The sequence below is a fragment of the Rhinolophus hipposideros genome, assembly GCF_964194185.1.
Source record: "Rhinolophus hipposideros genome assembly, chromosome: 6".
NCBI lineage: Eukaryota > Metazoa > Chordata > Mammalia > Chiroptera > Rhinolophidae > Rhinolophus > Rhinolophus hipposideros.
In genome coordinates, this window is record NC_138052.1 from 72,007,777 (window position 1) to 72,031,899 (window position 24,123).

Consider the following 24,123-nt stretch of genomic DNA (forward strand, 5'->3'; position numbering starts at 1 on the left):
GGCACTTCAGTAACGTTCAGTGCTTCAAAGTCCTGATCAGCATCACTGTATGTTGCTGAAGAAAGAAATTTATTTGTACCACGTACAAATAGTAATTGCCAGTATTATGCAAGAAAATCTTATGTTTTAGGCATTTTCTTTTTTCTTCCTATACAATTAAAAATAAAATGAACATTAGTACGGTTTTTACAAATATTTTGTTTATTTTAATGAAGCTGGTACAGACAAGGTCCATTAAAACCCATATCCCAGGCCAAAAGTTACAAATAAAATCAAAAAGAACAGTGTTCTGTTGTACACACTTCTGCATGAATAACTTTATTAACTGCTAATGAAAATTAGAACTTTTCTGGGATCTTCTGACAAATTTTTTCTATACTCTTAAAACGCTTTCTCTTCAGGGAAGCCATCTTTGGAGTTAGTCTTCACTCTCACCACATCTGTCATCTTGACTCCAACCTGATAGTCCTCTTCTTTTGGTCCAGACCCTCAGATTTTAAAAGTAGCTTCAAGTTAAGGAAAGGTCATTTGTCCACAGTTCAGTTCTCTGAAAAACTTCCATCTCCCACTGAAAGTAACAGTCCAGGAGTGAAGCAATCATAGGCTAGAACGTCAGGGCCAATTAGAAAGTCATCATGAACACTTGCATTGGTCGATCTTATTTATCACAAGCCTGAAAATGCACAGTCCTGAAAAAGGTGGCCTCTCTGTGCACACATGTAATATTTAAAAAGGAGAGGGCAGTATGAAGGGGGATGAGGTTTGATCACCAAAAATCAGCACAATGAAAACAAACAATAATGAACAATGGTCACTAGAATTCAAATTACCAGATGTTTTAAAGAGATGGGGTGCCAGTTTTCAACTCTGTTTTGAACACCACATTACAAAAGAACTATTTTTAAAAATAAAAAAGGATTGAGGGAAAAGAAAAAAAAATAAAAAGAATATCTAAAACGTTGAATGACCCCCCGTTTGTTCCTGATAAACTTCAATCACATCTTCTTCCTCCATTCCCAGCTATAAGAGGAAAGAAAAATATTTTAGTAGAATATAAAAGCGCTGTTTTTTTAATTGCCACTGTTTTAAAGTGCAAAAAGATACAAAAGTGGTCCATAGTTACACTGTTCTAAGATTAAGAATCCTGTTTCCTTTAATCTAAAGAACATAAAAATATTTCTTTCCTTCTGATCTGTCTATAGTCATTCATTACTTTGGTGAGTCATTTCGTATTCGCTATGTAAAACTTAAGTGTTTATTGAAAAGGACCTTAAAAAGTTTTAAAACTAATAGAACATGTATTTAATAGTTTAAATAATAGTTTGATAGACATAAGTACTTGATAAAATCCCTTTTCTCTTTCAAAAAACCTGATCTCACTTTGAAATATATGTGGTTTTAGTAGCGAAAAGGCTACCAAAGGATTTATTTCCAAGTGGTATGCTTTGTCATCTACAATTCCTTCCAGCATATAGCTAATTTTGTTATAGTGACCATTCTCAATGCAGAAAAATTATCTGTACATCTACTTTTATTTGATACCTCCAGTTTTATAAGCTAGACTTCTCAGCCCACCTCTTTTAAATTCTTAAAGAAAAAAAGGGGGGGAGGCTTTTAAAATTCCTTTTATGGAACAGTATGCAAACTATAGGCAATTACTGTTTCTTTTAATGTGCTTTATATGCACTGAACCCTATATATACATATATATATATGTATATGTATGTATATCTTTCTAGATATATATATTTCTAGATATACATCTTTCTAGACTTTCTAGAAAATAATCAATTTGCATTCTTCAATTAAACCCTATATATATAAGGTTCAATGCATATAAAGCACATAATATATATATATATATATATATATATATATATATATATATATATATATATATATTATGTTTTTCCCCATACATTTAGATATATACTATGTTCTTTCCTCTTTGGCATACCCAAATTGCCAGCATCACTACTATTGTACTTTCGGGCCATTATTAAGTAAAATAGGGTTATCTGAACACAAGCACCGACATACCACGAGTCAGCCACTAAGTGACTAACAGCCAGGTAGTGTATACTACATGGACAGATACACTGGAAAAAGGGATGATACACATTCTGGGCAGGATCTGGACAGGATGGTGCAAGATTTCATCACACTACTCAGAATGTGCACAATTTAAAACCTATGAACTGTTTATTTCCGGAATTTTCCATTTAATATTTTCAGACCACGATAGATGGTGGGTAACTGAAACTGCAGAAAGTGAAACTGCAGATAAGGGGGACTATACAATATTAACACTGTTTGCCTCTAAGAAATGAGAATGCAGACATATTCAGAGTATATTTTCCATTTTATATACTTCAGTTGTTTGGTTTATTTTATTTTTAACTATGAGTATTCTTTCTATAAAAAAGATAAGAGTAAATGAGAGGGTGATGGTGTCACATAGCAACCCCAGTGTTACCCTCAGTGAGGGTAAAGGAGTGTGAATCTGTTCATTCTGGTGCGCAACCAGAGTCGAGCAGCACTGTAAAAGGCAGACTGAAATAAAAAATTAGCAGTTTCCACTGAACTATAACGGATCACAAAAACAAATGAAAACCAAAATTTTACAGGAAAGTCTAAAATCAGTAACTTCCTCTAATAAGAAAAGTTTTGTATTTTATTGGTGACATTTTGTACATTACAAAATATAGTAATTAAAATATGCTAAGAAAAGTAAAAATAAAACACAGGCTTATATGGATTTAGGATTTTTTAAGTGATTAGATTGGCTCTAGTGTTATGCTTATTTTGGTTGTGGTACATACATGAATGAATATTAAAATGATTAAAGATGCTATTAAACCTTAATTTTAATTGTACATATGACCCGGTAAATATTGCAAGAAATAAAACTCCAAACATTACAAGGAAGCTTTAAATCAGGAAGGCAACACATGTCCTCAAACTATGGAGAACATGAAACTAGAGCTTCAAAAAGTACCATCAGGAGAGATGAACGAACAACAGGACCTAAGGTCACTCCCTAAGTATCTACTCTCTCCCACTGCCCCATCATTCTTCTGAAAAGATCATCTCTTAATGATGGCAAGAAGGTATCACACTAACAGGTTTAATTATCTATTCTATATCAAGAGATTATGCCAAGCTAGGACAGGGAAAATACAAGATGAATGTGGAACATCTTATTGTGCCATAAAGCAAAGGAATAATCAAGAAAGTGGTTGGATACTAAACCTAGGGGGAAAAGTCTGATGAGAAAAAAGATACTCAAAAGTACGTCCCCACAAATTAATTAAAATGGGACAAATAACAACTGCAAAGAAAAATGAAAAGTTAAATTGAGTGATAAAAATTAACATCACCAATAAAGGGCTTCAGTGCTCCAGATATTATACCTTGAGAAAGAAACATCACCATTTATGTAGTATTCCAGCCAAAAGTACATAACCCGAATGCAGGACTTTCTAGAAAATAGTCAATTTGTATTCTTCAAAAATGTAAATGTCATGGAAGACAAAGAAATGCTGAGGAAATGTTCTAAATTAAAGATAATTAAAAAGGCACTTCAATAAACTATGTTGATACTGAACTGGATCCTGTGGCAGAGGAAAAAATTTATTATAAAAGACATAATTGGGACAAATGACAAAATTAGGTTGTAGATTAAAGTATTCTAACAACGCTAAGTGCCTGAATTTGATTAACAATATTGTGGTCACGTAAAATATACTTGTTCTTAAGAAATACACACTAAAATATTAAATAGTAAATGGCCATAGTGTATACACACATATATGGGGGAGAGAGCAGGAGGGAGGAAGTAATAAACAAAGGCAGCAAAATGTTAAAAATAAGTGAATCTAGGTGGAAGAGAGTACAATTTTTTGTACTATTCTTCCAACTTTTCTGTAAGTTGAAAGTTATTTCAAAATAAAACTTTTAGAACACAGGTGCCAACTTGAAGGGGCCCCCACTGGCCAATATCCAAAGAATATTCACACAGTTTCAAAGTATCTTCCCATAAATTATTTATTAATTACAAAGGAAAATAATTTTACAATGGCTAAATCTGGCAATTACCACCCTAACTAAGTAACCCAAGTTAATATTACCCATAACAATAATCTTAAAATGGGCTTCATGTACCTCCTGATGTGATTTAATTTGCAAGTGCAGTTTCACTCTGTGCCACTGATACCAAAAGTGTAAACTGAATCGAATCGTGAGGAAACATCAGACAAACCCAAACTGAAGGACATTTTAAAACCTAACTATCCTTTACTCTTTAAGAAAATGTCAGTGTGATGAAAAACAAAGATTGAGTAACTGTTCCAGATTAAAGGAAGCTAGAGGCATAATAACTAGTTAGAATGCATATCCTAGTTGGGACCCCAGGTCAGATTTAAAAAAAAAAAAAAAAAAGGCTATAAAGGATCTTGGAATAAATGGCAAAATCTGAATACTTTGACTGCATGTTCAATAACAGTACTATATCAATGTTAAATTTCCTAATTTGATAATTAAACTTTGGCTCTTAGGAGATAACACTGAAATATTTACAGGTAAAGGGTCATGATATCTGCAAATTAATCTCAAATGGTCCACCAACGATGATACGTATCTATAGACAGAGTGAAAAAAAAATGCAGCACAATGTTAATAACTGGCGAATCTAGGGAATACGTTATACAGGAGAATATTACATTAATCTCTAAGTTTAAAATGTTTTCAAAATAAAAAAATAATAACCACACATTGTTCCCATTATCAGAAACATTAGAAATGTTATTTTGTATTTGGAGGAAAGAATCCGTTCAAATAGGAATACATATACACATACTCTCTCACAAACTTAATTACTTTCAAATGCCTCTATGTGGGGGGCGGGGGAGGCATATGTAAACAAAGAAAAGTCTATAAAATAAAACAAAGACACAGAAGCATTTAAAAACATAAGCCAAGATGACAGAACCAAATATATTAATATACACTAAGCTTCTGTATTAAGTTCTTAAAATGGGTCAAAAGTCAAGACTGAACCATAAAGGTCACCAGCACCATGAAAAGTGTACCAGAAATCTGCCAGATTAGAGGAATATCTGTCCATCTTCAAATATAGTGTGTGCCTCGTGACAATCTCGGTACTCATTTCCCACCTTGTACCTCTTCTTATCGGCACTTTTGAAGGCCAATATACAGGAAGCTCAACCCCAAAGACTATTTTTCTCTCTGACAAGTGATATCACTTAAATCAGAAATACTCATGAAAAGGGCAGTTTAATACCAGTGAACCAAATCAGTGCATAATTCAAAATTTTTCTTGACTCAGAGAAGAAATTATACTCACTTCTTTTGGAGTGTGATTATCAGCAATTCTCTGACCTTCAAAGAGAAACCTGAGTGAATTCATTGGAACTCCCTAAAAAGGCAAAAAACATTTATATACACACAAATCTTAGAAAATAGGTAACAGGAGTTTTGATGCACAAAAAAACAAACATGAAAGCTTCAACAGAATATGCAGAACATGAAACCAGAGAGCTAATTCTATCATAATTACCATTTGTTGAGTATCAACTATTTGCTAGGCTCACCCTGTTACAAGTATTTTACATATATCATCATAAACGTTCATCACAGCAACCCTGGAAGGTATGTATTATCACCTTACCTTCATTTTACAGCTAGAGAACCTAAGGTATGGAGAGGGCACACAAGCTAGCCATGAATTTAAGGCCAAATCTGTTCCTAACCTTGTGCTCTTGACCACTATTTTAGTTTCCTCTCCAATCTGTAAGCTAACATAAAAGATAAAATTTAAAAATTAGATGAGCACCTTTGCTAGCTTCCAACTGTACAAGCAAAATTGGTTTTAATAGATTAATTCACAGAAAACTGGTAAAGCACAGTCATTAGCCAGATAAGCTACAGAAAACTGTCATGGCATGGACAGCACAATAAATATCACAAAAGATATTAACATATATTTTCCTAATCACTCATTCAACAAAAATAGCTAAAAGGGAAGAGATGACTCATATAAAGAGAAGTAACTTCACTAACAAGTTCAACTGAAGAATCATTTATTGGGCCGGCCCTGTGGCTCAGGCGGTTGGAGCGCCATGCTCCTAAGGCTGAGGTCGCTGGCTGCCGTTTGCCGCCATGAGCGGCCAGCAGCTGGTGAGAGCTGCCATGAGGCCAACGGATGACGGGCGACCGCGACTGATGGCCTCCGCATGGGCCAGGGAGCTGTGTCAGGGAGCTGTGTCCTACACAACTAAATTGAGAAACAACGGCTTGAACAAGAGTGTGTGGGGGGGGAGGCGGATAAAGGGGGGTGGAAGAATCATTTATTTAGTACAAAAGTATTATGAAAGTTTTACTCAATACCTAATGTATTAAGATTTTCACTGTTTAAAAAAAAAGATTTTCACTGTTTAAACACCATCCCAAAAACATCCAAAAAAATTAAAACTATCTTTCAATATGTACTACACGTATGCAAACTTACCCTTCGTTTGACTTTTAATTTCTTTCCAGGGTTAAAGTAAATTATAAAATAAACATAACTGACACAAGCAGAATACTCTTTGATTTTAATTTACTCGTAAACCAATAATTATCTTGTGTTGGGGTCAAAAACGTTTCTATAGAAACCAATCTACAAAATCAAAATGGAAAAATGATTCAATAAATATTTACTTTTTATACTTTTCAATTTCTCTCTTACTGGGTAAGTGCTGAATAGATAAATTAAGTTTCCTTAATTTAGATAAGATAAATTAAGTTTCCTTATTAGATAGATAAATTAAGTTTCCTATTCCTTGCATATCATTAAAAATAAGGAAAATTTACTAAACCTCTGTAAACTAAGTATAAATCCCTTTCTAAAGAGACAGTAAAGTATACTCTGAAGCATAAAAATAAAGTTGGATATAATTATATATTAATGTTGTATTTTAATTATCTCCCCAAGCTTAGCACCTTTGATTTTGGATCCAGTTTAGTTTTCACTTTAGCTTTATGATTTCTTTACTTTGCACTGTTTTTCCTCAATAATTAACTCCCTGGTCTATCGACGGGGTGAAACGGCTATCTAATTTTCAGAGTTGTGAGGATTAAATGATAACATATCTAAGTACCCAGCATAGTATATGTTATATATGTTCCTTTCCCCGGTGAATATCTTAGTTTTAGCCCTTATCAGTATTACAAATGTGAACTAGTTGAGCCCCAATTAATACGATTTTACTGAGTTTAACAATTAACATCAAAAACAGAAAAGACAGAAATGTTTACTGTTTTACTTATCCTAACACCTACGTGATCTCTTTTTTCTTTGGCAAAAGTGATTTTAATGTAAGTTACAAATTTAAATTGTAAAAAGGAATCTTCTAAAAAACCTACAATACCTGAGTTAATATCATGTAACACAGTTCAATTATTAAAATGTATCTTGGTTATCTCCTATATACAGATTGTCTCCACCTCAACAATTTTTTGACTTTATAATGGTCCAAAAGTGATATGCATTCAGTAGAAACTGTACAGTTGAACCTTGAACAATACAGGTTTGAACTGTGTGGGTCCACTTACTCGTATACAGAGATATTTTTCAATAAATACATACAGTATTGTAAATGTATTTTCTCTTCCTTATAATTTTCTTAATATCATTGTGTTCTCTAGCTTACTTTATTGTAAGAATACAGTATATAATACATATAACATACAAAATATGTGTTAACAACTGTTTATATTGTTGGTAAGGCTTCCACTCAACAATAGGCTATTGGTAGTTAAATTTCTGGGGAATCAAGTTATACATGGATTTTGCACTGTGCTGGGGGGGTCAGAGTCCCTAACTCCCATGTTGTGCAAGGGTCAACTATACTTCAAATTTGGAATTTCGATCTCCCAGGTAGCAATATGCAGTCCAGTACTCCCTCATGATCTGGGCAGGAGAAAAGCCGGGGCTCCCAGTCAGCCACAGGATCACAGGCATAAACAACCAATTCTCTACAGTGTCCTGTGCTGCCAGCATTTTTTGGATACCGTATTGTGAGCATGGTTAAGGTGGGCTGGGCTCAGCTATGATGTTCAGTAAAGTTCGGTATATTAAATGCATTTTTTTACTTACGATATTTTCAACTTATGAGTTTATTGGGTTGTAACCCCATCATAAGTTGGGGAGTATCTGTATCCTAATTCTAATTACAATTATAAAACAATGTATTTTAATGATAATGAGTAACATTTACTAAGCATTTTTAGGCATCAAGTTAAGAGCTTTACATAGGTCATTTTATTTCATCTTCATTGGGATAGTCACCATAATATTCCCATTTCACTAAGGGGGAAATAAGGCACATAACTTGTTCATTGTCCCATACTCAGACAATAGTGAAGCCCAGATTTGAATCCAGGCAGGTTAAAAGAATTATTGATCTAATAATCTAGCTCATGACAGCCAGAATCTGTTAAGGATTTGGTATTCAAAAATTAATTAGATTTCTTTATGATTTTTTTTTAAAGAGAAAAATTTCTTGATGTTGAAAATATAAAATGCAATTAGCCATAAAAGTATATAGTACTATGTATAAAGATAATAAACTAATAACATTAGTACTTAATTTAACATGTAGCTAAACACGCAAGGAAATTTCATAGTGATCACCAGAATTTACTTGCCTTTGTTAAATATGCTGGTAAGCCCTCAAGAAAAATTAATGACATATAAAGCATTGTATTTAATACAATAACATACAAACCTGTCTTTGACAGTATGATTCTTTGAGTTTCTTGAGATGTGTTGTCATTTTCACTTTGAAGTGAATCTCACTGCTATCCTAAGGAGATAAAAGAAAAAAATTACTCCTCTTTGTGTAAACTATTTGTTTGCTTGAAACAAATTATTTAATTATACAAACAGAAAAATAAACCTTGTTACCTGTATTTTTCCACCAAAATATTTTTTTAGCATCCCTAACAGGTTTTATTAAAACAGTCTAATCATCCTCAAAATTGCTTTATACCCATTTCAAAAGAAATGTAATAAAACAAACAAAGACAATCTGTCTTGGGTTATTAAAATGAGCAGTATAAGAATGCATTCCGGGGTCAGCCCAGTGGCTCAAGCAGTTGGAGCTCCGTGCTCCTAACTCCAAAGGTTGCCAGTTCAACTCCTAGAGTCCCACAAGGGATGGTGGGCTCCGCCCCCTGCAACTAAGATTGAACATGGCACCTTGAGCTGAGCTGCCACTGAGCTCCCGGATGGCTCAGTTGGTTGGAGCGCGTCCTCTCAACCACAAGGTTGCGGGTTCGACTCCCGCAAGGGATGGTGGGTTGTGCCCCCTGCAACTAGCAACGGCAACTGGACCTGAAGCTGAGATGCGCCCTCCACAACTAAGATTGAAAGGACACCAACTTGACTTGGAAAAAAGTCCTGGAAGTACACACTGTTTCCCAATAAAGTCCTGTTCCCCTTTCCCAATAAAAAGCTTAAAAAAAAAAAAGACTGCATTCCTTCATAATTGTATATCCATTCTATTTTTAAAATAAAAGAAGTTGAATTATCACAACACCCCACCAAAAGCAACTCAAAACAAAAAGTACCTCTCCCCCAACTGAAGTGTCACTGAAGGTGGTCAAACTACGAGAGAGACATATACCACAAAATAATAGACTGAGAAACGTATTCCTGCCATAAAAAGTCACCCCACAAAGGCTGGTTTTTCGCACATGAGTAAAATGTCAGTTAAATTGATTTGTGGGATCACAGATACTTTTCTTCTACCCAGACTGTCAAGCAAACTATCAACAAAATATTAACAAAATTAAGAGACGCTGGAGAAAACATTCACAACATATGACAAGAAAAACCAAGAAAATATGAAGAACTCCAAATCAGGAATTTTTAGAAAAGTAATCCATGGAATAGGACAGATATATAGATCAATGAAAGAAAACTGAGAGCCCAGAAATAAAGCCATGGTCAATTGATTTTTGACAAGGATGTCAAGCAATTCAACGGGAAAAGGACAGACTTTTCAGTCAATGGTCTGGAACAAAGGACGGCCGCATGCAAAAGAAATAAGTCAGAATCTACCTCAAACCCATACAAAAAGTACTCAAATGAGCAAAGACTTATTTTAAGAGCTAAAACCATAAAAATCTTAACAGAATCTATAGATATAAATCTTTGTGACCCTGGATTAGATCTGAATAGACATTTCCCCACAGATGTACAAATGGTCAATAAGAACATGAAAAGGTGTTCAACATCACTAGTTATCAGGGAAATGCAAATCAAAACTACGATGAGAAGGAAAAGACAAAGAACCATGGAAGCGGTGTCCCCATAAAACTGAAAAAAAAAAACAAAAAAAAAGAGAAAAAAAACTACGATGAGATACTACTTCACACCCAGTAGGATGACTATAACTAAAAAGACAGATAACTGCAAGTATTGACCAGAATGTAGAGAAACTGAAACTTTCATACATTATCAGCGGAAAGCTAAAATAGTGCAGCCACTGCTAAAACAGTTTGATAATTCCTCAAAATGTTATAGTTAAACAACTACATTTGAGCAAATAATTCTACTCCAAGATAACTGAAAACATGGCTCCACATAAAAACTTGTACATGAATGTTCACAGCAACATATTCGTACCAGCCCAAATATGGAAAAAACCCAAATGCTCATAACTGATGACTGAAAAACTGTGGCATACACATACAACCAAACATTATTCAGCCATAAAAAGGTATGAAATACTGACACATGCTACAACTTGGATGAACCTTGAATATTATGCTAACGAAAGAAGGCAGATGCAAAAAAACACATACCATCTGACTCCATTTATACGAAATGTCCAGAACAGGCAAAACCATAAAGACAGAAAGTAGATCAGTGGATGCTAGAGGCTGGGGGGCGAGGAGGATGGGAACTTACTACTGAGTACAGCATGTCTTTTTGGGGTGAAGAATATACCGTGGAATTAAATAGTGGTAAACAGTAAACAACAGCTTGTGAAAATATTAAAGCCACTGGATTATACACTTTAAAATGGTGAATTTTATAGTATGTAAATTATATCTTAACAAAATTTTCAATAAGATAATCACAGAAAATGAGAAAAGAATATGAACACAATCAACAGAAGAACGTAAATGTTGCAGACAAAAATTACTCTTCATTGATAATCAGAGAAATGCAAAATAAACAAAAAATGTTTACCTATCATACTAGCACAAAATTGGAGGCCTAGTAATATCTCATGTGTGGAAGAATGTGGGGAAATGGTACTCTCACACTTTGATGGTCAGAGTCCACCAATTCTGTCTTTTGTCCTTTAAAAAAAAACAACTATGAAGATTCATTTTTCTAACAATTTTTAGCTAACCTTAATTATCAGTTAACATCTCAAAAAGGGTCAATAAGATACAGGCCAGAGTCTGGAAAAATGAGGTGCCAGCAAACAGAAAATTGTCACGAAAAAAGCCGAGAGGCACTTTTGTTTAAGGTGGGCCCAAGTCTTATCACTCAATAGTATTCACTGTATTTGCCACTGAAGCATATTAACCAAGAAAAAGGTTTGATTTGGAGAAATTAGGGTGTCTAAATCTGCCTAAAAGAGCAATTAAAAAACAGTTATCAGCCTCTTCATCCTCCAACAGATGCATGTATAGTAAATGAAACGTCATTTTTAAATAACTTGCCTTACTTCAGTCATTTTTCCTGTGTGTCAGAAATTATTCACACATTCAAGGAGAGTCAAAGAGAAAAATAATGAAACTCACCTGTCCAATGACTTTGAGTTTAATGTATTCTCCTTCCTTCTTATCCCCCAAGTCCTCAGTTGAAGGTTTTGCCTCCTAAAAGAAAAGTACATTTAAAGATTAAAGTTCCTATATGCAATTTTCATGACTCATTACTTTAGCTCAGAGTACAAAATCTGCATGTGAGAATACAAAGAGCATTTATCTTCTCTGCCACTCAATTAGACAAAAAAGGTCCTAACGCAATTACTGGCCCAAATACCAGTTCACTGGGAATGAAGAAAGAGGTCTCTTTTACACTCTCATCCTACAGTCCCAGTTCTAAAACTTCACCGGGCATCAGAATCACCTGAAGGGCTTTGCAACTGCTGGACCCCACACCCAGTTTATTCTGTAGGTCTGGGATCTGGGGTAGAGCTTATAATTTGCATTTCTAACAAGTTACCAAGTGATGCAGACCAACAACCTGGAAACCACTCTTTTCAAATTCTTAACCAAACATTGTGACAAGATTATCCTCTCACAGCTTATCTGGAGAATTTAACTACTCCAATTACAAAACTGTACTAAGAAATGTAAATTAATTACATTAGCATAAGCAAAGTCTATTTAGGAAGGAAAATCAAATAGCAAAGTATTGACTTAATGTACCCCAGAATAGAAACAAATCAGTTTATACCATCTATTATTTTAGACCATCGGAAGCATTATATCCAATTTTAGATTAGGCTTGCTGAAAAAAATTAGGGGAACTGAACTAATAAGAAAAAAAGCACAAACAGGATAAGTACCGTGTTTCCCCGAAAATAAGACCTGGCCGGACCATCAGCTCTAATGCGTCTTTTGGAACAAAAATTAATGTAAGACCCTTATTTATATTAAAATAGGACCGGGTCTTTAATATAATATAATGTAATGTAATATAATATAATATAACAGCAGATCTTACATTAATTTTTGCTCCACAGGATGCATTAGAGCTGATGGTCCGACTAGGTCTTATTTTCGGGGAAACACGGTAGGGAAAGAAAAGAGGGGGGAAAATTGGAAGACAGAAAAAAAGAAGGTTGAAATTATTTCAAATGAAGAGATACTGAAAAGAAAATGAAGTTAAAATAAATCAGTTCAAACAACTTCACGGTGAAGTAAAAGTATCACACTATTTTCACTCAATAGTGTGATAAAAGAAGCTTTCCTGTGTGCTACACATTAATTTGGCCACCAAATTATCCACTTACTTACATATATATATACTCTATTACTCATAACAATTTCAAACTGTTAATCCACACTTGGTAAGAATATAACCAACCACACTGTATTTTACAAGTAAAATAACAGGGCCCACTACCTGTGTATCTCATTGCAGTAATTTAGAACTAATAAACTCTTTAACATTTAAAATGTAACAGAACCTATTAGGTTGGTGCAAAAGTAACTGCAGTTTTTGCAATTATTCTTTCAAACCGCAATTACTTTTGCACCAACCTAATATTAAACTAGAACTAGCTTTTAACATGAAGATATAGGCGAGAGTCTAAGGAAATGCTTAGGTAACAGAAGTGACTTTGTTAGTGCGAATCCTTGCCTGTTTTTCATTCTGCAGTACTTTCAATATTTGCTGACTACAGCATATTATGGCAGTACACAAAATTAACCTTCTTTAGTGAGACAGTATTTCACCTGAAAACTAACCACCGCATTTCTATGAATTTAAATTCATAGTAAACAGTTGCTTCTTCCTTTAAGTATCTAGACAGAGCAAGGACAGCTTATTCCATGCAGTGAAGGGCAATAAAGACCAGAGTTCTTTAACTGGTCAAAGGGGTGTTAGTAAAGAAGTTTATTTGAGTTAGCACAAAGGAGAACCACCCACCCCAACCCCAGCAGCACAACGGGGGTGATTTGCTCCAATGTTTCCGAGACAGGGTGGCTACAGTGGCTACTCAGGACAACAATCCTCTTCCCTTCCTCCAATTCACCTCCCATACCACTTCAGAACTCTCGAAAAGCACAGCTTCTCTAATTGTAAAACTCACCCCAGAGCAAAAAGCATTAATAATTTCCAATACTGTAAGGCCTAGAGCCCAACTCCACAACACTACATTGAGTTCCTCTATTACCAAGCTCAATTCTCATTTTTCTCTCACCACTTTCTTTACAAAGCCAAGATTTGGTTAAATTGGACTATGTATTGTTCCCCGTAGATGTCTACCAGCATTTTTCTACCTCCTGCCCTTTGTGGTCTGTTTCTGTACCTGGAATATACATCCTCCCTCAGCCTCTCTTGAAATCATCTCACGGATATCCATCCCACACATCTGAAGCCCAGTATTTAAAAAACTTTTCTAGGAACCACAGCAGCCCTCAACCTTCCAAATTTAATTAATGTTTTGCTTTAATGTTCTTGTTTGCAATTTATTCATATCTATTATAGCATTTATCCTCAATTTTAAAATACTCCCCCTTGACCATCTTCTCTAGCTGTTGTCCTCATCTTTTTTGCCAAACTTCTTATGAGAGGACTTAGCAATTGACATCTCCACTTTCACTCAACCCTCTGTAACCTGGTTTAGCCTTCACTATTCCACCTGACACTGCTCTCACCAAGACTACTAGTTCAACTGCTTCTTGCTAAATCCAATGAACAATTTCAAATCTTCTTTAACTCTTTAACAGACATTTCTTCCTTGATGACTTTCCTTCCTTAAAATTTCTCCACCTTTGGCCTCCAAGATTCCATTCTCTCATCTTGGCGATATCTTTAAATGCTGGTGCTCCTTTGGGTTCCATGTCTTCAATCCTCTGCTTTTTCTTTGTCTCTCTGGGTGACCCATGATTCCAACTACCTCTAAGATACAGGCATACCGTTCCTTTATTGAGCTTTGCTTTATTAAGCTTCACAGACGTTGCGTTTTTCACAAGATCCTTCCCCAACAAAAAGATTACAAGTCACTTTATTACAGTGGTCTGGAACCAAACTGGCAATAGCTCCAAGGTATGCCTGTACTAATAACTCACAATCATTCTCTCCAACCTGACAATTTTTCTGAGTTTCACACTCATTTATCCAAATGCTTAAATATCTCCACTTTGGATGCTCATGGGTGTACCTCAATGTAAGTTAAAAACCTAATGCAGTCTAACACCTCTGTTAGTTTTAACTTCTCTTCCTGAAAACCAAAATTTAAAAATAAATAAATAAAACAAATAAATCTACAATTCCTCCTGGATTCCCAATTACAATAAATGGCTACAATGCACTCAACTGCTTACAACAGAAATATGCAGATCATCTTTGTTTACATCTTTGGTTACTCCCCTCTTAAATCTCACACTTAATCATTCATCATTCTGACAATTCTCTCTCTTAGTGGCTCTCAAATCCATCCCATTCTCCCCATTCCACTGCCTTAGTTCAAGCACTCATTCTTGCTCATTAACATTACTGCAACAGCCATAACAGATACAACTATCTTGCTCTCTCTCTTCAATTAATTCTCTAAACTACCACCAAAGCCATGGCTCTAAAATGCAATCCTATTTGCCCAGGATCTTCAGAGTTAAGTTCAAACTCCTGAGCTGACATGCACTGGTCCTTCATGTGCTGGTTAACAAGTCAGCCTTATTCTCCTCTCTCTCTTGCTAATAATATCCTTTGCTCCAACCATCTGAACTATCTACAATTCCTCCAACACGGCACCCTCTACCATATCTCTGCTATCTCTGGACATATTAATCCCTCTGCTTGGAATGCTCTTCCCTATCCTACTCCCCTTTCAAAATTATGTCCCTGATCACTCTCCTAAATGCTCCCATACTGCTTACTTTTCTTTTATAACCACATGTTTGTATATCTGTATCTCCCAGCAGATCGAGTTCCTATTGGTATGCTTTCCTCTTCTTCGTGTTTCTGGTCAAGCACAGTGCCTGGAACTCTGAAGATATTCAATGTGCTTGTTAAATTAATGTTTTCTGTAACAGTTTTCTATGTCTTGTCTTCCCTACAAATTTACAAGCAGAGGATCCAAGTTTTTCATCTTTATAGTCTTTGTAGGGTCAGGCAAATACTAGGCAATTGTTTAATGCTTACTGAATTATGTGACAGCTCTATTTTCTGTATCATACCACAAAATCTTACCAATGCTTCATTCTTCTATTGTACACAATAGTCCAAACAAAAATCCTTTCAGTTTTTTTTTTTATATTCACAGTTGGGTAAGAGATAATTCACTTCAATTTCATAAGAATATGTGAACACTAGCATTTGAAATTTCCAAAACGAAGCTATCGGTTTCCTAGTCACTCCATTTTGGTGATCTCTTCCCAACTCTGAAGCGCTACAGCAACATCAGCGCTACCACTTGTTTAATAGCTCCACGCTTGCCTAATGCAGTCCTCCAACTTTTCATGTGCTATCTTTTTTTCTTTTGACAAACTAGTATGGAAAACGAGATGATCTTGGACAAAAAAGGCCAAAGTTCGTTTCTAGCGATCTCTGTGTCTTTTGTGTGCTGCCTTTCCTTCTCTCCCCCGTAAAAAAAGGAGCCAAAACAGAATGGTATGCCCCTCTAGTTATAAAACAGTGAAAGCATTCAGCACTGGGTCTGGGACACTAGGTCATCCGAGAAAAGAGAATCCCAGAGAGGGCTGGCTGGTTCGGCTGGAAAAGATAATAGCTCCAGAAACTGGTAATGGAAATAAAAGTAAACGTATATGCAAGATCAAAGAGAGGAACTGGAAACCTCTACAATTTCAGGTATGTATCATCCACAGACTGAATCATGGTAACTGGAATGATAAAGAAATTTATCAGGTACCGGGCACTAGCAACTCTTCTTTCCAAGACATAGATGGAACAGCTTGGAAATAAAGGTTGGCTAAGGAGCTGAAAAAGAACTAGAATGGAAAGGACAGAAGACACAACAATCCTTATTTACAAATGTTCAAAAATTCATGCAGAGGATTTTACTGTGCAATCTCAGAAGAACAAGAACCCTTGTTAGAAGCACTCTGGTATCCAGTATGCTGACAATTCAATCACATGGAGAGAGCATCACGTCTAACTACCCCCACTCTGTCACTGACTCTTCCAGTTGTACAAGGGTTGTTTATTCTTCTGGAAAAGGGGAGATTCTGGGGAAACCAAAACTAAGAATTCATTTACTCTTAGTTGATGACATTAACAAATCTGTTCATTTTTAAAGGTGTGATATGGTTACATTAAAAGAAAAAGTCCTCTTTCAGAGATACATACTAAAATATTTACAGATGAAATGATGTGATATCTGAGATTGGCTTCAAAATAATATGAGGGAGAGAAATGAGGGAGTGTAGACAAAATAAAATAGGCCAAGAGATGGATGGATATGTGGGTACGATTATACACACACTAAAATTTTTCATAAAGCATTTCATAAAAAATGCATTCAAACAAAAAAATGCAAAGCTTCCAGAAAATCTGTTAATTATAAGTCTTATTATAATGCATCAGTTTATTTCATTTTATTTCCTAATGAAAAAAGCTCAATCAGGGTTAAATTGCATAATTCGAATATTTAGATGCATTATTAAAAGATACAAACCCCTAAATTATAATAAAATCATCTCCCTCATACTTTGGTGGATTTACCATAATTCTAAAAACACAAAAATACACATACACATTAATCTTTATGTGGCATATGTTCAAACTTAATGAGACAGTACTAGAGATTGGGAATGGAACTGACCAGATTTAGTGCTGTAACTTCAAAGTTTAAGTCAAACCATCAAGATACTGAGTCTTCTGTAAATTTACATTCAACCCTAGCGTTGTGGTTAAACACTAGATATGCACAGACAACCTCTGAGGAACTAAAAATTATAACTGAAAATCACCTGGGTTTTGTAAAACCTCCTCTCTGAGCCTAGACTATGGACCTATGCAAAACCTGAAACAAATTGGCTCGACTATGTCCAAAAGTACTAGCAGACAGATTTAGAGGTATGGCAGACATTGTTAATTACCTATCCAATATCCATTTTCCCCTTCTTTCTTAGAAATGGGAATTTAAATTTGCCCAGCTAAAAAACATATTTCTCAGCTTCTCTTATGGCCACGTGACATAAGTACTGGCCAATGAGATGTAAGATGGCATACTTTTTGCTGGTATATACTTTTGGCATACTTTTTCCCTTTGCTCCTTCCTTCTCCTGCCTGGAACAAAGACACAAACCTTTTTGTGACTGCAAAGAGACAAGCATGAGAGTGAAGACATCTGTAAAGGACAGAGGAGAAAAGAGTATGAAGACACTGTGGGACTGCCTTACCAGCCCTTGAACTACGTATGTCTAGGTTTCTTGTTTCATGAGAAAAACTGCATATTGCTTAACCTAAGATATCAGATTTTCTGTTATGCACTCTTAAAAGCAATTCAAACTGACATAGAGGTGCTATTAATAGGTATCATTTGGCTTATATTAAAAAAAAGGTCCCAGGAAACTACCTCAAGTGTGCATCAAAAGCAGAATGGATAAGTAAACTGTGGTACAGTCACACAATGGAATAGAACATAGCAATGAGATTTAACAACACACAAATCTTCAAACAATCCTGAGCAAAAGAAGCCAGACACAGAAGTACATACAGTATGGTTCCACTTATATATAATGTTATAATGTACAAAAACAGGCAAAACGAATGTGTGTATTAGTATTTAGGAGAGTGGTTCTTAATCTGGGGGCCGGCTGCATGGATGGGATCAATTTGTGAAAATTCAGCAAACTGTACATTTATGGGCACTTTTTTTTTTTTTTTTACATCTATTACTCTCCAGTAAAATCTTTAAAAATAACTGGCCCTAGATATTGAGAACAGCAGGTCCAACAAACAACTCCACCCTTCCTTCCTTCAGGTCTTTCCTTCAGATTCTCAATAGCTCAGTAAAGGCAAAGGAATGCAAAAAGAATAGTCAAATAAAAACTATTTAAAAAATACAACGTATCTTTAAATAAACCTAAGTCATGTTGCAGGAAATCCAAAATGTAAACTGTAAGACTAAGGTGTTCAATGAGTTCAAACTGAGGATCTGTGTGAACTTACCCATGGGACTTTTTTAAGGAAGTAGAGTATCAGAGAATTATCTACCAAAAATAAATAAATAAATCACAATTTCAGAAAATTCCAAATGGAATACTAAACAAGTCTTAGAGAAAACTGTCCATAACAATCCCAATGTCCTGAAAGAAGCAAATGATGAGATCGTGGAGATAAAGTTATCGGGTAACTATTGCTAATAGAAGTAAAGAGCAAGAAGCTATGCAAACACATCAGAAAAGGTAAAGCACTCCATACATAACAACCAACCTTTCCTCAAGGACAAAACATGGGAATTGAAAGAGGAGGAAGATTCGTGCTCTCATGTTTTTGTGGTTTTTTTTAAAGATTTTATTGGGGAAGGGGAACAGGACTTTATTGGGGAACACTGTGTACTTCCAGGACTTTTTTTCAAAGTCAAGTTGTTGTCCTTTCAATCTTAGTTGTGGAGGGTGCCGTTCAGCTTCAAGTTGTTGTCCTTTCAGTCTTAGTTGCAGGAGCACAGCCCACCATCCCTTAGGGGAGTTGGAGTCGAACATGGCAACTTTGTGGTTGAGAGGACGCTTGGAGCCATCCGGGAGCTCAGCAGCAGCTCAGCTCAAGGTGTCGTGTTCAATTTTAGTTGCAGGGGGCGCTGCCCACCATCCCTTGTGGGACTGGAGGAGTTGAACCAGCAACCTTGTGGTTGAGAGCCCACTGGCCCATGTGGGAACTGAACCGGCAGCCTTCGGAGTTAGGAGCACGGAGCTCTAACCACCTGAGCCACCGGGGCCGGCCCCGATGCTCTCATGTTTTTGAGGCAACCTTCCAATTCTAGAGTCTAAATGGTGCCTCCAACATACTGACAATTCAATAAAGAATTGTTAAATGAATGAATGTAACTCACACTCATGCCTTCAAAAACTTTTACTAAGTATCCAGTCACTGTGCTGGACACCTCAGAAATAAAAGATGAATAAAGGCTGATTCCTGGCCCTCAAAAGTGAACAGTCTAATGGAGAAAGGCATTTAAGTAAAAAATTGTAACACTATATATGACAGCTATAATAGAAACATTCTAACTGCTATGAGGGCTTAATGTGTGTCAAGACATTTTACCACTGCTTTCTAGTTTTGAAATTTGAACTATTCAACTAAACTTCATGAGTACTCTAACTGTAACATATTGTTTCCAAATACTATGAAATATTGTTTAGGTGACATTTCCTTTGAAATATTTTATTATAATCTATGCGACATCCACTAGCAGCACCTCATTATGTCTATCAAAGATAGAATGTATCATTCCTCTCTAAGGCATGACATGCTTAATATCAATCACTACATGCTCCTATCACAGTCGTTTAACATACTTATTCTATGATATAAATAGTAGTATACATAAATATAAATTTTAATATACACCCACTTCACCATACTCTCTCCTCCTATTTCAAGTTAACAGTAAGATCAATAAACATCAACACGGAAATATAAAGAATACTGCAGGGAACATTGCTAACCTGACAGAATACAATTAATGTGGTAGATTACAGATAACTGCAAATCCTTTGTTACTCCTCTAATTGAGGAAGGGAGTCTAAATGCCTTTCCCTTGGTGACAATATTGTATTGTATATGTATTTTTAAAGTTGCTAAGCTAGTAGATCTTAAAGCTATCGTAAGAAAAAAAAATTGTAACTATGTGGTAATGGCTGTTAACTAGACTTAATGTGATCATTTTGCAATATATACACCTAATCAAATCATTATACTGTACAACTGAAACTAATATCTGTGATTTTATCTCAATAAAAAATAACTAAGTAAGTAAGTGCCTTTCCCTTGATTTGGGCTGGCCTTAGTGATTTGCCTAAAAAGGCAGAAGTGACTTGCAAGGCTAGGTCCTAGAAGGCTTGAGGTTTCCACCTGGGGTTCTCTGGGAACAACTCACTCTCTCTGTGGGCCCTGAGCTGCCATAAGTCTGAATATCCTGGGGTCTCCTTAACTTTTTGAGGGATCATATATCCCTGATGAAAGTTATAGGCCCTTTCTCCCATAAAAAAAGAAAAGAAAAAACACATGCACAAATACTCACAAAACACTCCATAACAATTTCAGTGAATTTTCAGCCCTTTAAGGTCCACAAAACTTGGGTTTAGAACCTATTTGAGATGATTATTTTTTAATGGTCCACAAATCCACTGGACAATACTGGATTGTTAGAATTGCAAAAAAGTGTTTCACTCAAATTCCAAAAATAATATTCTTTAATCAATGGAGAACCCAGCAATTTAAGTCTTCTATGAATTTAATGCCCCCCTATTTTAACCTGAAATTATTACTCAATTTCAGTATCTTAGCACCAGACAATAACCTCCTGAGAGGTACCTCAGAAAAGACATTCTAATAAAACTTTGTTTAAATAAAGATTGTCTTTTGGGGGCAGTGGTTCAGACTCATACTGCTGATATTGCACAATGGTAACTTGGGATTCTTACTCCTGTTCATAAGCCTCTTAAAGGTAAGAGTTCAACTTTATACCTCTTTAAATTCTTAGCACCCAACATTGAAATTGTACTGGGTCCCAATTGTTAACAATGATGCTGGTCTATCAGACAAGAACAATTCTCGAACTTTTTGGTCTCAAGACTTCTTTATGCTCTTAGAAATTATTTAGACTCCCTCCCCATAAAATTTTTGCCAGGTTGGTTATATCTATTGAGGTTTACAGTATTAGACATTGAAACTGAGAGATGTTTTAAAGATTAATTCATTTTAAAATAACAAACCCTTCATATATTAGCAAATAACAGTTTTATTAAAACGTTTTCAGAACAAAACTAACGAGAAGAGTGGCACTGTTCCTCATTTTTGCAAATCTCTTTAATGTCTGGCTTAATAGAAAGCAGTTGGCTTTTCACATATCCTTCTACATATCTGTTGTGATATCACAGGTCACGTCAGTTATTAGAAAACGCCACTGAACACTCATGAAAGAATCAGAATGAAAAAGACCAACAATGTCCTAGTATTATCATGAAAATAATTTTGAGGCCCCCCTAGAAAAGAATCTAAAGAACTTCTGGCCTAAAACCACCTGTTAGTGTCTTAGGTCCTTTATTTCTTCCTTCACGTCTTTCTAAATGACCAGAACTCAAACTGGAGCAATAAACTCTACAATTTACTTTATAATTCTTTCTGTACATTACTCTTTCATCAGACTATAATAAATTTCAACATGCTTCCTAGTCACTTCTGAGCATGAAAATAAAAGGCTGATGAAAACTAAGCATTTACACCTGTTCATTCCTCCCTGGTAACCAAGTAAACAACTATCTAGGGAGATACTTATAAAGGCCATTCCCACACCAACTTGGGAATTAACCTAGACCGTTAGTAATAAGATCCCCAAAACTAATCTAGATTATGGTTAAACTTTAAAAATGTAAATGTACATTTTGCACACTAGCACAAATCCACAAAAGCCGAACTCGCTCTCACCAAGCGGTAGAAAACTGACCCGGGTTAAATGCCAAGAGAATAAGTGTGTTAAATTTTTAAGTTCAAGTACATTAGGGAGTTGACTGAAAGTTTTCTGGATAACTATCACTAAACAAGCAAGGGTCTAAAAATACTTTGAAAAGTCAAAGTCGTCTGAGCAAACAAAAGACCGGACAAAAACCTTATTAATTAAAAACTAGCCGTAAAACGTGGTTAACTAGAAAAAGATGAGGAAGAAAAACTTACCACGGAAAATCGAACGCTCCTGATTTAAGTGCAAATCCCAAGCAAATCACTGATCTTAACATTAAGACGGAGCACTTTGCCCTAACAGGCAGCTTTCTGCAAATGTTCTGCAACGGCTCTACGAGGATATACACGGCGTATTCCTATCCTTTTCCTCAAAAGTATCAGTCATCTCCAGGTTAATGCCCAGGGGAAACGTTTTCTGTTGCTCGAGCGATTTTGTTCTACTTTTGTTTCTCGGTTATTCTGCGTGCTCTCTTACAAATGGAGAGTTGCTGAACCAATCCCGAGTAAGAAATGGAAAAGTACAAGAAAAGAGGCGACAGCTCTGCACCCCCCCCCCCCACATGGAAAAAGACTCAGAAAAGAGCCGCGGCGGCCCGGCCCCCGCCGCAATCCGAACCGAAAGCAGTGCTTTCTAGGTTCCCAGCAACACTAGACAATGTCTCCCTCCCCTCCCCGCCCCAACGTCCCCACTCCAGGGCTACCCAAAACCCGAGCACCAAAAAGTGCAGTCCAGCCGCTTTCCAGGGCCACGAAGCCTCCCGGGCACACTCTCTCCCGTTACATAACTGGGGCCTAGGGCCCCGCTTCGGCAACCAGTCCCCTGGGAGGGAGGCAGACAGGTTCCCCGGGGACCCACCCTCCGGGGAGGTGGGAGCTGGGCTCTGCAAGGGGGACGACCTGAGGGAGGCCGCGACCAGAGAGGCTGTGGCAGGGGGTGATGAGCGAGCCCGGAGGGGCGCAGGACGGCTCCCGGAGGCCGGGGCAGGCCCCGCCGTCCCCGGCCCTAGTCCACTCCCCTCTCTCGCCCGCCGAGTCCCCACCGGCGCCCCCTCCCCCATTCTGCGCTCCCCTCCCCCGCGCCTCCATCCCTGGCCCCAGCCCAGCGGCAGGCGGACCTGCCGAGGAAGGCCCCAGTCACCGCCATCGGACGGCCGCCGGCCCGGTACCTGGTCAGACATAGTGACGGTGGCTTCCCCCGGGGTCTCCGCACAGCAGCGGCCTCGGGTACGCAGAACCTCGCTCCGGGGTTTACAAATCCGTCTCTCTTCCCCACAGCACAACACCGCGGCTGGAGGGACTTCCGCTCCTGCTCGCGTCACTTCCGCTACGCGCTGGGAGCAGGCATAGGGAAAAGAAGCGAGGCGGGAAAGCGGGTGGGGGCTGCACCTACGCGGGGGGCTCGGGAGCTGCTTGACTGGTGGTCGAGGGAGCGAATTAACAACCTTCTCGTCTGCTCCACCGAAGACCAGGCACCTCAATCCCGAGACCAGGGGAAAAGTTCCCGGTCCCCAGTATCAATGTTTGGGACAGTACTGACAGCCCAGACTCCTCCCTCTCCGACACCTGGCGCGTTTCTGAAGGCTGAACCAAGAAACTTCTATTGTCTCCTGGCCTTGCTCGTCAACCTCCCGAAAGAAATTGGATTGAATACCAGTGCTTCTTACCCTGGAGCTAACGTTTTTGATTAATCTCTCTCTCTCTCTCTCTCTCTCTCTCTCTGTCTC

At 37.0% G+C, this 24,123-nt stretch overlaps 1 protein-coding gene across 2 annotated transcripts; it reads right to left on the reverse strand.

The window, feature by feature from the left end:
- Positions 1-178: 178 nt before the first annotated feature.
- Positions 179-24,123, reverse strand: SUMO1 (small ubiquitin like modifier 1). 2 transcript variants are annotated; one of them, XM_081050748.1, is made up of 6 exons: positions 23,566-23,723; positions 11,827-11,901; positions 8,790-8,867; positions 5,366-5,437; positions 4,579-4,639; positions 179-1,020 (listed from the first exon to the last, which is right to left on the reverse strand). In XM_081050748.1, exons 1-5 carry the CDS (start codon positions 23,575-23,577, stop codon positions 4,589-4,591), a joined length of 288 nt encoding a protein of 95 aa, XP_080906874.1. In that variant the 5' UTR covers positions 23,578-23,723; the 3' UTR covers positions 179-1,020; positions 4,579-4,588. The 2 variants fall into 2 exon arrangements, with proteins under 2 accessions (XP_080906874.1, XP_080906873.1); XM_081050747.1 differs by lacking the exon at positions 4,579-4,639 and having other exon boundaries at positions 23,566-24,123.

Excerpts from the sequence above, each read along its gene's own strand:
- SUMO1 (XM_081050747.1), bottom strand. Across the intron at positions 8,868-11,826 it reads AACTCAAAGTCATTGGACAG|GATAGCAGTGAGATTCACTT; the intron begins GTGAGTTTCATT and ends TTATCTCCTTAG. Across the intron at positions 5,438-8,789 it reads AATCATACTGTCAAAGACAG|GGAGTTCCAATGAATTCACT; the intron begins GTTTGTATGTTA and ends TTGCCTTTTTAG.